Source organism: Ambystoma mexicanum, chromosome 13 (genome assembly GCF_040938575.1).
Source record: "Ambystoma mexicanum isolate Mex_15411 chromosome 13, UKY_AmexF1_1, whole genome shotgun sequence".
Lineage (NCBI taxonomy): Eukaryota > Metazoa > Chordata > Amphibia > Caudata > Ambystomatidae > Ambystoma > Ambystoma mexicanum.
This window is the reverse complement of record NC_090938.1, coordinates 713,934,198-713,949,914: the sequence shown is the minus strand read 5'-3', so window position 1 is coordinate 713,949,914 and position 15,717 is coordinate 713,934,198. Positions and strand designations below refer to the sequence as shown.

Sequence of the window (15,717 nt, the reverse complement as noted above, 5' to 3'; positions counted from 1 at the left end):
GGAAGACAAAGGGCTGCAGAGTTTTGGACTCCTCCCTCGCTTCCTGCCTTCAGAGACACTCTGGAGCCTAGGTGGGAAATCCACGGGATTCCCACCGAAAATAAAGTTAACACAAAGGAATTCCTGCCCTGGATGTCAAGGGAAGGAACAAGAAAAGCTAAAATGGCGAAAAATACATGTGCCATTTTTATAAAATGAGCACCCATGGGTGCCTTTACCGGGGTTGTGCAAACAGCCTCCGGTAAAGGTGCACCGAGTTCATAAAAAGGTTCACTGCCACCAGCCATTAAAGATAAGTTTGTCCTTGTAACATAAATGTTACATTTAAAATTAGAAAGGGGAAACTCAGTATCTCCCCAGCACTCCATATAAAGTGGGGGGTGCTGGGCTCATTTAAATGTAAAATGGATCCACAGTAGTTTTTACAGGGTTAGCCAGGGAAAGTTAAAAGGGGAGCCACTAGGGCAACCCAGCAACAATAGGCACTTATTGCGAAAACGTTAAAGAGGATGATTTTTAAAAGACACTATGGAGAGTCTTAGAGATGAGTGTGGTGGAAAAAGGTTCCCACTCACAGAGGTATGAGGAAAAAATAATCCACCAGTAAAGCAATAGATTCTGGGGTTGACACAGGTCAGGAAGATTTATCAATACTATGAAAATCTTAGCTAACATTGGTGTCTTTGGGACACTTTGCATTCAGGAGAATGTAGTCACTCTCCTGGTTTCACGATCAGAGCCCGAACGTATTATGGTTTACTTACCTCATCTTAAAAGCATTTATAGAGTGCAAGGTACGCCCAAAGGCATGTTGACGCTAAGTTGGGCAGGACGAAGGAAAACAGGGGGAAACTAGACAGAAGCCAGGACAAAAACCTAAAAAGATAGGTTTTTAAAGAGCACCTGAATGACAAATATTCATCAATGCCCAAAGGGCACGAGGTAGGGAGTTCCATAGAGAAGCAGCGGCCACTGAAAAGGACCGACCACCAATGCAAGCCAGTTTAAACCATGGAACCTCAATCAGACAGGCCTCAGGAAAACGAGGTGCCCAGAGGGACATAAAACCTAAATTTCGCCTGTAGATGGGCAGCTCCTGAGCCATGCAAGGCCAGGTACACCAGGCCAAGTACCTTAAACTGAATGCACTTTACAACCAAAGCCAGTGCAGGTTGCGCAGAATTGTAGTGATCGGGATAGCTTAGGAGCTTTTGGACTGGGACAGTGCCTTTTGACTTTCAGGGACTTCCTGACAAGGACCAGAGTTTCTGTAGTTTAGGTAGGGAAACCCCATTAGAGTAAAATAACAGTTTATAGCAATCACTTGGGCACCACTTGGTCATTCTCTTAATTCCCTGTCGCCACAGATGCCAGAAGCTAAGACATAGTGCACCGCAAAACTAAATGCCCCATGAGGTGCAAATGTAACTATTGTGTCCTTTATGTATGATCTATTGTGCTTTAAATGTGCTCTACATGTATCCCAATGCTTCTTTATAAGCAATGCCAAATACAAACATAGCTATCTGACATTCATTGGAGTAGTACACCAGCTGGCTTGGGGCGCGAACATCAGCTCCTGGGAGCTGTTGGTGTCAAGGTAACCAGGCTCTCCTATGCTAGAAGCAGCTTCCAGAAATGTGGACTTGACAGGAAGGTTGCCCACCGCTGCATGGGGTGCATCCATTGAACCCCGGTATCTTGTTTCAACCAATGTTGGATATTGAAATGAGGGAACATTTTTCCAAGTAAGCATCCCCCGAGAATCGTTAGGTCAAAAGAGGGCAAAGGGAATCCACCGGGCCATCTATAAAGCATTCTGATAAAGTTGCAACTTGTTCATCCCCGTTTTTGGTGATATTAACAATGCAGAGGATGTTCTCTACTAGTTCATCTGCATTTGTAGCCTCCTGCAGCATCAACAGACCTCTGCATCAGATGTTGAAGAGTGAAATGATGTGTAAAGGAAAGCCAAAGCACAGACCATTCTCAAAATAAAAAAGCAACATTTCATTGGCCGGAGGAACAGAATGAATGGAATAGTTGCCTGCTCCCCTCCCTCCTCCCCCCCCCCACACACACACCCTTTCCCATTTGCCACACTGTATGGAAGCCAGAAAACCATTGTGAAGCTGGGGTCAGTGAGGTAACATTGAAGAGTGCATCCGTTAAACCTTCTAGCACATTTTTGTAGTGTCAAACTGTAATGTCAACAGCCACACTGGAATCACTAAACACACCTGGCTGCGACTTTGAGGCTGCAAAATGCTTTTTTGGACTCAGATTAAAATAAAAAATGACTCAATTTCTTAATTATGTGTTTTCAAACCTCTCACTCCAATATGCCTTTTAAAATGACATCAGTTTTTTTTTTTAGGAAACTAGCACGTGTGAGAAACCAGAGTGTGTTCTTATTGGTAGACCCCAGGGATCCTTTGTTCAGGTGGTCGGTAGAAGGCCATCGCGCTTGGATCCCAACCTTGGGGACAGACAAGTGAGGGAGGATCACCTGGGCAAGGGGCCCCACGGAAGGAACACCCTCAGGTGAGATGCTGAATCCCTTTTTTGCGATACACCTCTACCCGACAACCCCTCAGTCTTTATGGGATATTGCCACCACTGTCCCATCCTCTACCCCAGTGCTTTCCTTTAAGAAAAGGCAGGAGAAAACGCATTCATCCACAACGATATATCTGTTCTCCCCTTTCTAACAATAACCTTCCCTCCTCTTCAGTGAAACACTACACACCCCGTAATCCCTGGGTTTTTTTGGACAAACCTTTTTATAATTATTCAACAGTCTCTTTCCCAAGATCTACAACTCACTACATTTCCCAGAAACCCCTTCATTCAATCTGTCCTCCAAATACTGTGAAGAAGAAGCAACAAAAAGGAATGAGGATTACCCATGGGAATCCCTGCGCCATTGACTCCTATGGACGACCGTCATTTTGTCACACTAACGAGGCCAGGCAGGGTCCAGCAGGCCCACCCCTAACCACACACCTGCAGCCTGTTAATATCACAAAGATGATTAAAAGGGGCCTGCAAAGGGAGAAGGCAGTTGCTCTTGGGAACAGAGGAGGCAGGCTCCAAGGCTGAGTTCGGCAGAGTATCCCTACCACAGACCCAAGCACACCAAGAAGCAGGAGGGAGCAGAGGAAGCTGTGGAGAGTGCCATAGAGGAGGAGCAGGGCAAGATGCTGAGTCAGTACCTTTGTGGGTCTACAGCCCAGCTAAGGAGTCTTATCTCCGTAGGGCTTAAAGAAGGCAGACTGCAGCCTGCTGGTCGTGTTTACTGCAAAGCTTGCTTCCCCTGGGCATGCGAGAGGAAGCCCCGGTACAGCAGGGGCAGGTGGTGAGACCCTGACCTCCTACCAGAACTCTTACCCCCCCCCACCCTTCAAGAGAGCTACCCACCAGCGCCACGCTAACAGAGTAACTCTCACGACGGATGAAGAGAGGAACCCAATAAGCATATGCGTGGCCGGAACAGGGGAATGAAGCAGAAGGGGTACTAGAGTGCGAGAAAGGGAAACCCTGACTATATATAAAGCAACTACAAGTCCCAAGAGGCATTGGGGCATACGTCAAAACAAGTACAGCTCGAGCCCGGCTGAGGGAATGAGTAGAGCGGAATAATGGTCAGAGAAGTCTGGCTGGGATTGCCGTAAAAGTTCTCGCCCACTCGAAAGTCTCTGACCCAACAAATAGTGGAAGGCCAAGCGACTCCAGCCCGACAGAGCCTGACAGAGGGAAGCCACTGAGAAAGGTTTTAGCCCGACGGATGGGAACCTTATGTGATAACAGAACTGTGTAAAGCCTGGCTGGGGGCTTAAGGTAAAGCCTGGCTGGGGGCTTAAGGGAAAGCCAGGCTGGGAAGAACCCAAGGGGTCTAGATTGACTTTCCTTTTGAACGGTGTTAAAATGGCAATGTGAACCTGGCAGAGGGATGCCAGGAGAAAGCTAAGGGACGTCAATCCCGCATTGTGAGAAAACCAAGTGAACAGTGTTATTTGGCAAATGTGAACCCGGCTGAGGGATGCCTGCGAATTAGGGTGAAGAGTAATACACCCGTGAACATTGGGATGACAAACGTGAACCCAACTGAGCATGTCCACAGTGAGTTGTTGGTCCGTGCCCAATTGAAGGACGCTAACGTTGAGAGAAGGCTCTGAGCCTGGCTTAGGGGATCCAAGGGTGAAGAGTCATCGCCTGACGTGAAGATTATTAGAAGGAACTGATTTGTTGTTTATGGCACATTAGGCCCTCTAAAGCAAGAGACTCTGCATGGAAGAGACTTGGCCACAGAAGGCCCTGATATTGAGGAAAGGAACTGTAACCTTGTGCCAGAGAAGCCCAGGAGTGTACTGGGCTCAAGAGTCCCGTCTTGTCCCATGCTAAAAACGTGGGGAAGGGAGACCCAGACCTTAACATCCTGACTTATTTTGTGAACACTTTCTTTTCTTGTGAACATTACCCCACACTATTTTGTAGCATAGCAGTAAGGATTGGCAATAGTTTTATTTTGGTACAGGCCCTTTTATTGGACTAAGACTGTATTATGATTTGATAGGCATAGCTTGCTCCCATCGCAGATTGAGGTTTAGATTAGGCGTTTATCTCACCCATTTTACAGTTTAATAAACACCCTTGAACTGTGATCACTTGTGTCTATCTTACTTTGATAACATGCCTTCCTTACACAGGACCCACCGTAAGACTGCTTGCGCACTTCATGGTTACATGTGAAAGGAATCAATCTTTCTGTCGCCTATTTCCAGGAGTGTTTATGGCCTTTCAGATGAGAAAGCAATTCCAGGCCCACATTCCATTCATTCTGTTCCTCCAGCCAATGAAATGTTCCCTTTCTTCCATTTTCAGAATGATCTGCTGTGGCTTTACTTTACTAAGCATTTCAGTCTACAACATCTGATAGAGGAGGGTTGTGGGACTTCGTAAGCTAATGTTTTGTTCCATATATGTTTCACTAAGTCGAATAAAAGGTATTACAATCTGCAACTTCTGTGATTTTAAAACTAGACCAACACAACTTTTCTTAGCACTTGAAAGTGAGGAGAAGACTCGAGACTAAACTTTTTAGAAGAGCCTTTATCCACAAATACAGTCTACTTCTGATCTGAACTGCTTGGATCTGTTCATTGATAAAAGTAATTGACAATAAATTCAGGGTAATAGTTTCATCTCCCCCTTCCCTACCTACCTACTCCATTACCCTTACCAACTCATGGCTCCTTCCCACCCACTCCACATGTGACGCTTTGAAGCCACACACAGAAAAAGGGCTCACCCAATTTGTCTCATGGAAAGATTTTTAAGCATGAATTGGATACAGGAGACTGTAAATTTAGTACCCCAAGTACCCAAAGAGGCACTCCAGCAGTGCTAGAGACCAGAATTATCTGAATCATTTGCCTCTGGACCGTAATACTGACCAAACATACTCAAAGTGACAAGCGCACCATCGGAAAGTCACCCCACCCGCAAACAGACTTTGCACCACAAGCTTACTCTTCTTGAGGAAGCTTTCTTAGCAGCAAAGAGACCACAGATGGTTGGTTACCCAGCGCATAGGGAAAGATAATCATGGTGACACGTATGGGCGTTCCCAGTGCTCTGCTTGCTAAGGAGGCACGTTCATTTCTGTTCATGAACTCATTCCAATACCAAAATAAAGCGGGTCAGAGAAGTGTTGGGATGAACGTCCTACATCCCACACGTGAGATGAAAAACAAGTTCAGAAAAACCATCAAACACCAGTCTGAAACCACACAAGCCCAGACCACAAGTAGATCACACTTTCATTCCTGCCTATCCCTTCACTGAGGACCCGATTCTCAACTGGTGTCAAGTACTGAAAAGGTTGTTAAAAGCGTTAATGACCTTTTCGGTACTTAAGACCTATTCTGAAGGTGGAGCATTCTTTCGAAGTCGGTAGGAATGCATCACTTTCAGAATACATGTGGCGGTTGCTAGGATGGGTTGGAAGCCAACATAGCAACTGCCACATTTGGTACTTGCCACTTTAGACTGGTATTCTTGCGGCACTCCTCCAGTTTTATATGTGCGCTAAAGTTGTGCAGATATACAGTACCATTTTGGTGCCATTATTCTGGAGGAGTGCCACAACAAGCCTTATGGCAGTGCAGGGTGTATATGAACACTTTAATATAAAGTGTTCATATACAACTGTGTTCTTTGCAGCATTTTTGTAAAATAACGGATATGTCGTTATTTTACAAAAATGCTGCAGAGATTTCAGGATTGCACCAGTTATGACAAAAACAGGTGCAATCCTGAAGGTGCACTGTTGTGCACTACGAGGACGCCCAGGCCCACTTGAGAATACTGGTGGAGCCTGGGTGTCCTTATTTGATGCAATGAAAAGTGTTCTTTAGCACGCTCACTGCACCAAGGTAAGACTCGGGCCATGAGAGGTAGACAGCAAGACACATACATATACACTTAAGAGTTCAGATGGGGAGAAAGATGGTACTCACATCTAGCCTGCAAATACACACAGACACACGCAAGAGGGTAGGCCCCAGGAGACGGGGAGCATTTTAGGCAATAGAGTGAGCATTCATTATATATAGAAACCGGTAACCGATGCAGACAGCATGCATGATGCGTGAGCACTTCCGCCAGTACCCTTCGATGTGAAGTAGACAGCAGCCAGACAGATATACGCACTGACATACCCACTTATAGGTAGGTCTCAAGCCATGTAAAGTGATGGCAATGACAATTAACATAGTAAGAGGTCAGGCTTAACCAGACAGACAGACAGACAGACACAAATAGTTACACAAGCATGCAGTAGAAACACAATAGGTAGAAAATCTAACACCCGATACATATCTATATTAATACTTCATAGGTGTGTGACACAGAATAGGCCTCAGGAAAATAATAGGTGTATGAACCATTAGAATGCACAAGGCCTCAGAAATCCATGGTTAAGGCCACAGTAAAATGCATTTGCTTTCCAGCCCATACAAAAGACACACATACAGACAAGGTCACCAGCCTCGATGCAGGGTGTAAAGCCGCGTTGTGATTGGTTAGCAGGATGAGGTGAAATTCTTTCCCAAGAATGAAAAAACATGATTTAATCAGATGTTGCAACTATGAGCAGACCCTGTGAAGGGAAGCAATAGAAGCCGGGTGATGTTGCAACTATGGGCAGACCCCGTGAGGGGAAGCAGTAGAAGCAGAGTAGGGATTTGTTACAAGTAGGTAGGTGCAGCAAGGTCCCACACATCTAACAAATGAGATATATATAACTAATAACATTTCTGCCCATGTTCTTAGAAACTAAAAAATACAAGACCACAGTTTGGTGAGAACTAAGCAATGAGCAGAGATGTGAACAAGACAAAATCACTCGGACAGCAGACACACACTGCCCCCTGTAGAAAAATATTCACTTAGGAATCGAGCAAATATCATTAGGTGACATAAGCATTTCTTACAAAGAACATACAGGAGGTAGTCAACCAAGGTCGTTAAAACAAAGCGATAAATTAAGTGTTGACGAAATATAACACGCAGAGTTTTCTTACTAACTACACACACCCACCCATTCATTTAATACTTAATTTAGCTGTGCACATGGTCTCAGGGCAAGAGGTCAGGAAGCACGCCCCATGAAGTCATTTAGTCACATCATGAAAAAGGAAATTGAAAGGATTCTGGTTTCCAACCAGAAGTCGCAACATTAACTGCCGGTCGAGCAGTCAGAAGGGTGAGAAAGGTACGTTGGTGCCAACCTTTTAGCTCTTTTGGGAAAGGATGCAAAGTATTCTTTTTTGCTGTCACACTGCTCCCACCTCACAATTCTAGTTGTAGCCCACCCAGGGTAACCAGAGGGGCTACACCAATCAGCAGTCAAGTTGTATAAGAAACATTTTAACTGGTCTACCATCCAATCAAAATCCCGAAATACCAGATGGTCGCACCATGAAGTAATTATCATGAGGTAGTCATTAGAATGGTCACAAATGATAGGATAGGCCAATAAAACTGGGCATTGTATAGGATTACCTATAGAGCAACCACGGCTGTCCAATCAACGAACAGTATTTTTTAAATATTCTGAAACAATGTTTGAAATTTCACCCACTTTCTATTATAAAACACAGTTGTTTTGTTTTTCTTGCTCCCGTGCACTTTTATTGACTCATTTGATAACTTGTTATATTGATTTTTGGGCCTTACCCTACAGAAGGGATGGGTCAATGTGATTGCACTACTTTGGAACAACCCACAAATCTCAAAAGAACGTTATTTTGGGGGTGGGGAGATGGCAGGGTGGAGCAAGTAGCCGAGTTCCCCCCCACGTCCCCACCCCTGCCCCTGACAGCCGTAATACTTAAGGGCCAGGATACAAGACAAGTAAAAACAAGTATTTTTCAAGTGAGTATAAAAATGACAACCATCAGATAATGATGGTTCCAGATGTCTTACCCAGACAGTGGTAAAAAGTAGCAGAATTAAATCGCATTTGGTACCCATTGGTGGTACTGTTCGCATTTACGGAATATAGACTGACAGATCTGGATATTTCAGACTTCCTAAAATGGTGACAGGTTTGCTGGGAATCTCAGAAGAAATTGGCATGTAAAGGTTTTCAAATGGGACAGTGTTTAATTTTAGAACAACCTAATACATGTTGTGCCATTCCCACTCAATTCTTTTGTATCCAATACATAAAATGATTGTTGGCTTCTTTTAAAGTAAATCTGGTCATCAGATTACCAAAACACGCTTCAATTGTCAACTGTATTATTACTATAACTCCCAATATCTTCAACACTCATTTTCTTTTTAACGACTGTTCACAGCAACAGCAATTTTCCACCTAGCCATTCCCCCTCCCCAAAAATGCAAATAGTCTTCCTCTGAATGCATACCAGTTGTCAAAATCTGCTCGTTATCCTTCATGTCCCAGCGCTCCTCTTTTCGCTGTGCACCAGTCACTATGACATAGTCACAGTTTGCTGGATCGGTCTGCATCTCAATGTAGTTTATACACAGGTGGCATTTCATCCGAAACCTGCCCCACAGGAAGAAGACAGAAAAGGGTCAGAAAGTAGCATCCCAATCTACAGTACAGCTCGCCACCACTAAGACTATCCCATGTCAGCAAACAAGCCATTTTTACAGAAGACAGCCTCTTCACGTTACACCCACTTGTCTAACACTCAACCCTCTTTTCACAGAGGTTCAATAATCTGCAGAGATCAGATTATCTGAATTCATGCAGCCATGTTTCACAAGCACAATAATCAGCCTTCGGCTGCTATTGGTAGCACACTGCTTCCTGTTAAGTATGAATCAGCCAAACTACTGCACACCTATTTGCCATTTGGAAAACCACCTTCTAATGCAACTACTAATGTGTATTGTTGGAAAAGGTCCAAAGTTGCGCTTTCACCTTGGTAATTCAATGAACACTTCATAATAAAGAGGAATAGAATTGTATTGAAAGGTTGCTTGAATCTTGTATATTTATTGACATCACCACAATGGTGAATTAATAAACTCTTGAATTATCTTCATTCAAACAGAAAAGAAGTTTTTTTTTGTTCAGATTCACTGCATTCAAAATAGAATATGGCTAAAGTTTGCCTTTTTTCATTCAACCTTGTTTTAGGCTCCCATAGATATTTATTGCATACTTAACATTGTTGCCTGCTCCCCTTTATTGCATATTTAACATTGTTGTCTGCTCCCCGACACGTGTTTCCCCCGCTATTTTTGTCTAGTGCTTCTTCAGGAGGCACAATTTTGAATGTAGAAAATTTAAATGCATTTGCTCAATTTAATCAATTGTTCTCTTCTCTTTGTTATGCTATTACATTGTTGATAGAATGTTAGCTTTAATCAATTAGGTGGCTGTAAGGAAGATAGTTGGATGTGTGTAGCTCCAATTGAATGATGTAGTGGATGATGCTATTGGGTCACATAGTTGCCCTGAAAGATAGATTACTTGGTCTTCAGACGCTCCGTTCCAATGGTACGATTGCCAACTACCTTCCTTACAGCCACCAAATTGATTAAAGCTAACTTTCCATCAACAATGTAATAACATAACAAAGACTGCATAGGCCAGAAAGAATGAGCCCTGCAAGGCCACAAGGGGGATGAGAGCTTTCAGATAGAAACAATCCCACGAAAAGGAGGGCACAAGCCTCTGACCTTTCCCGTCCCCACTCTAATAATTAGCACCCAGCTGCCCCCTTTACGAGACCCTCAGCATTACAAGGTACCAGTCAGTCCCGGGCCATAAATTATAAATCCGTTAGACCTCCAATCGATCAGAAAAGATCAGAAAGCAAGGGTCCATTTGCCTTCACCATAGGTCACGTGATTTGTGCTGCGAGGTGCCAGGAGGGGCAAAAACAAATCTAAAACGAGGGTGGGGAACTTTGGACGCATGCCGAGGCATCTGGAATCAAGCTATAGTCTGTTAGATGCAATGACCTCCAAGTATCCTCTCAACCAGTGTCTGCTGTACCAGGTGTGCATTAGGTTATAGATAAAGCATGTATTGTTTTCTTCACTTTGCGCAAGGAGGAACCCACATGGACGACGATGGACAAAAGAGACTGGGACCAATGGCATGGCATCCCTTATGGAGCAGATAGCCTATGTATAGGGTTGCGCAAACCAGCCAGTTGGATTTGTACGTTATGTAATTTGCGTCACTGAGGACGTTGTATGCCTTCATAAAGTGTTGCTCATGCAGATTTTGCCAGAACGTTCAGTGGCAGCAGAGTGCTTTGATAGCGCATCTCTATTTTTGTGGAAATAAAACTGTTCTCCTTGCAAGGTGTGCTGGCCTTTTTCCCTAGCAGGTCGCATTTTTTCTGGTGTAAGAGTTGAGGGGTTTCTCTACATTTTTGGCAACCCCAACATGATCCCAGTGACCACTGCGAAGATGAAGGCTTCCAGGCTGCATCTCTGGAGGGGCTGCCCCCACCTGCAGTGACCAATCCCAAGCACGAGATCTGCAGTTGTGTACAGGAGGAGTCCAGCAGGGGCCTAGGTGCACTGGACGAGAAGACTCCCAATCACAGAAAACACCCCAAAGCTGAACAGAAATCACAAGAGACTTAAGTTAACACCCAAGCCAACACAGTACCTCAGCACAGAAGAAGAGTTTGCAGTAGCATGCCTTCAGGATATGCAGATAAAAACCCAGGTGCTGAATTCCTTATCATGAAGACAGGACCCTGGTTGGACTTTTTCAGCAGTGATCAACAGGGAAGGCTCCAGGCAAGAGTTTCTTCGCAGCTGGATGCAGCTTTGTGGATTTTGGCGCCCTTTTCAGGAACTAGAAGAAGACTGAATAATCGCTGGTTGGATTCTCATTGTTTGCAAGGCCCACTCTGGTGATAGAACTTTTAGGAATTCATTCAAGTCTCTGGAAGTCCAGCAGGATGCCCACAAAGTTTCAGCAAGATTCAGAAGACCGTGCATCGCACAATGGCTCGAGACCCCGGGGTTTTGGGGTATTTGAGCCCTGCAAGGTCACAGCACGACGTGGGATGGCTCAAAATGCAGGTCTTCTTGAATCTAGTGGGTCTCATCAGGCTCTGCATCAGGGTCCTGGTTTCCGGAGTAACCAGGTCGATTGAAAGGAAGGGTAACAGCAGGCTCAGGTTACACAGCAGGCTCTCCAGTCGCTGGAAATAATCTCACCCACGTTTTCATCATCCTCTTCGGTTTTGGTTCCAGCTGTCGACTACCTCTTCAGCTTCCACGATCAGACTTTTATGCACAAACCCAGCCAATCAAACAGCCATGCAACATTCAAACTTGGGGGGGGGGGGTGGGGGGGGTCGGCAGTCCTTTCAGGACAGTCAGCCTCCCAGTTTGAACTGGGTTCTCGCAGTCAGGCTGGAAGACAAAGGGGTACAAAGTTTTGGAATCCTCCCTCGCTTCCTGGCTTCACAGACACTCTGGAGCCTGGGCGGGAAAGCCACAGGTTTCCCGCCGAAGATTAAAATCACACAAATGAATTTCCTGCACTTGGATGTCAGGGGAAGGAACAAGAAAAGACAAGGAACACTCACTAAAATGGCAAAGAAGACGGGTCGTTTTGGTAAAATGAGCACCCATAGGTGCTTTTACCAGGGCTGTGGAAACCGCCCGCGCTAAAGGTGCACCGACTTAATAAAAAGGTTCACTGCTACCAGCCATTAAAAGATAAGTTGTTCCTTGTAACATAAATGTTACATTTAGAATGAGAAAGGGGATACCCAGTATCCCCCCCGCACTCCACATAAGGTGGGGGTGGAGGTGGTGCTAGTCTCACCTGATGAAATGTAAAAGGGATCCAAATATCCTTTCTACACTTGGGAACTGTAGTTCTCACAAGGTTAACCAGAAAAAGTTAAAAGGGGAGCCACAAGGGCAACCCAGCAACAATAGGCAGTATGTGAAAGAGGATAACATTAAAAGGACACTATGGGGAATCCAAGATGGTGGCTGGCGGAGGAGGACGTGCGCGAGCATCTCTCTCCCCACCGGGCCACAACAGCAGCTGGCAATAAAGCAATGTGGCAAAGGAATTTTTCCCTCCACAACGAACTGTACACTAAACCAAGAGATCGGTATGAGTAGCGCGATGAGATAACAAGCTCCAGCGAATGGGCCCAATAGGCAGGCCCTACCATAAAGAATTGTGCACCAACATGCGGCGCCCCGACGGAGGGAAAAAGGAGACAACCCTGGGCTGGAATGAGGTGAGGGACAACCCCTACGAGTGGGAAGGGTGCGCCCACGATGACGAACCGGGCAAAGACAGAGCGGATATGGGCAATCGGCCAGGGGAAACATTGGAGGAGTTCTTCTCCCACATGTACAAAGTACTCCAACAACAAGGCCCAGGGGAATCACAAGACGACCAGGAGGCCGAGAAGGAGTGGAAAGGAACCCTACCTTGTAGCACGGAGACACAACAGGGAGGACAAGGCCACATAGCGAGGAGAAAAGAAGAAAGGGATTGTGGACCACACAAAAGGGTACAATGCCACAAAACAAAAAGGTCCGAGGAAACCAAGAAGGAGTCGAAGTAACAGAGGAGAGGCCTCCCTCAGAAATGAGCAGGGTGGAGAAACAGGGAAGCACATACAAAATTTTAAAAAAGAGTGACCTGAAGGATCAGGATCCGGAAAGTGCTGGTTGAATATACAATAACTAGTGCCTCCTAAAAACAGAAAGAAGGAGGTGAGCGGAACTATAAGAGGGGGAAGTCGTGGGGGGAGACGCCACCACCAGTGCAGAATTGGGACAAGAGATCACACAGCAGAGGACCATTGGGGGGGATCCCCAGCGGAATCCATATGTCCAAAACAAGGGGGAATTCTGCATCAGCAATGCAACTGACCCCACAAGCAAGACAAGCAACGGCTATTAAGCAGTTGTGGAACTCGGAAGAAGACATTGCACTCCGGAAGTGGAGGGACAAGTCAGAGCCCACTAACGCTGGTGGCCAAAGAAGCAATGATGCTATGTAAAGAGAACATGGCATGTAGAGCTCGTTCAAAGAATTCCAGAATAAATTTATGGCCTCCTTCCAAACACAATTCGAGACTCTGAAAGGAGAAATGAAGCCGTCGCTACAGGAGCTGAGAATTGATGTAGCCAAGCTGGAAGAAAGAACGGACACACTGGAAAAGGTGGTGAAAAACATGGAGGACACGCAAAAGAATGAGGAAACCTTGGGAGTACCTCTCACGCATATCACATAATCTTGAGATCCAGTATGAGGAATTGGAAAACCGCTCATGGAGATCGAACATTTGGATAAAAAAAAACTCTCAGAAACAGTGGACGACAAGGGTCTGAAAAGTACAGCCCAGCAGCACTTTGCAGAAATTCTGGCACTGGACACGGAAGACCTAGTCCCAGTGGACCAAGTGCATCGAGTTGGCAAGCGGAGAACAGGAGAACCGGGCTCACGCCTTAAGAAATGTGTTGGTAGCAATAACATCATATGGCCAGAAAGAACAGAAACTGCAGAAAGCGAGAATGGCGGGGCAGGTACAAATAAATGGAGAAGAAGTGCAGCTATAGCAAGACCTGGCATAATCTATGCTTCAAAAAATTCTTGGCGATTAAGCATATATAAAAAAGATATAAATGGGCGTTTCCCTTTGGTCTACTCTTTCAATGGGACAGCAACAGCATAAGATTATGACCTGTGAAGAGGGACAACAGATCCTAAATCTACAAGGAGAACGCGAGGAGGGCAGCAAGGAACAACGGAGACAGCACGCAGAAAACCATGGGACTGGAAAACAGTGACGAACAGGGGCAAAGGTGGAAACAAGACATGAAGGAGAGGCGAGGAGCCGAGATCAAGAACATCAGATGCAAGGTGGAGATGAGCAGGAGGGAAAGCTGACATATGATATACCCCGGTGAAGGGGTAAGACTATAACACGTTAACATGAGTTTGCGGCCCAAGGAGCTGGGAAGGGCGGGTGCAACTTGGAATCCTTAATGGGGTTTAGTAAGTCCCACAGCAACTTCTCTGGGATGTTAGAAGGTCCAGGACCAGCGGACACTTCATCCGAGCAGTCGAAGGAACCTGAGCCCTCCTCAGAGGAAGCGAGGGCTTTCCAAGTTGGGGGTTCATGTTGACAGTTGGGTACTGAGGGGAGGGAAGAGAGGCCAGAAGTGGAACTACATGGGGTAAGGAAATGAGAGTTAATGGGGCTGGGGGGATGGGACTCAATACCTCAGTTAAGAGGAAAAAAGTGGTAAACTTCCTTTGGGGGAAAATATAGACATTGTTATGTATCATATACGCAAACAAGACAAATGGAAACTCCGAATTAGAGGTTTTACTCAAATATATCAGGCAAACGCGGGGGAGAAGAGGGTGGGAGTGTTGATAGCACTACACAACAGGATGGGAGCACAAGTGAAGGTCACCATGTTGGACAAGGAGGGGAGGTGCTTGTTTCTGAATGAAGCCATTCGAGGCCAAACGGTCATGCTGTCCTTAGTATACGCCCCAAATATGGGAAAGGATGGCTTCTTGAGGGGCGTCCTATCAAAGATAGAGAGCTTTGCCAATGGAGATATCATACTGACGGAGGATCATAAACATGGCGTGGGTTCTCACACAGGATAGGAGTGGGAGTACAGTACAAGGAGCGCAGGCCCCATCTAAGGTACCAAGGCGGAAGATGGCTACACTTACCCCCCATGATGTCTGGAGGGTAGTAGGAGGGCAGGGATTTACCCACTATTCGCAGGTACACTCCTCCTGGTCTCAGAGAGATTACATCTAGACTTCCACAGGTTTGCTGTCAGATGTCAGATCATGCCCCGTTGTTGATGAGCATCTCAGTGGGAAATATGATAGTTCATTTATATAGCGCCTATACACAATGTGTTTCAAAGCTCTTCAAGGGAGGGAACAAGGGAAAATACAATGACATTCTTACAGGCAATGAACAGTAAGGATGTGAAATTAACTATCGTACTCGGCCTGACGACATTTCAGATAGTGCAAGAGCTAAGACATAGATAAGGAAGGGAGGGGGAGAGTGGGAAGGAAATGGAAACAGACAGGTGACTACCGTACTAGGAAAAAAACAAAAGGAGAGGGGTGCAGAAAGGGAGGGGAGGAACAAAACAATCGACTATCGTACTAGGCCTAATGACATTTCA

The 15,717-nt window shown here is 45.5% G+C and overlaps 1 protein-coding gene across 1 annotated transcript in view; it reads right to left on the bottom strand.

Annotated features, from left to right (window-relative positions):
* The window catches only part of YJU2B (YJU2 splicing factor homolog B), a 146,948-nt gene that overhangs the window by 65,903 nt on the left and 65,328 nt on the right, over nucleotides 1–15,717 (bottom strand). Inside the window, exon 7 of the mRNA XM_069634849.1 lies at nucleotides 8,937–9,079. Within this exon, the coding sequence (XP_069490950.1) occupies nucleotides 8,937–9,079 (143 nt within the window). The remainder of the gene's footprint in view (nucleotides 1–8,936; nucleotides 9,080–15,717) is intronic.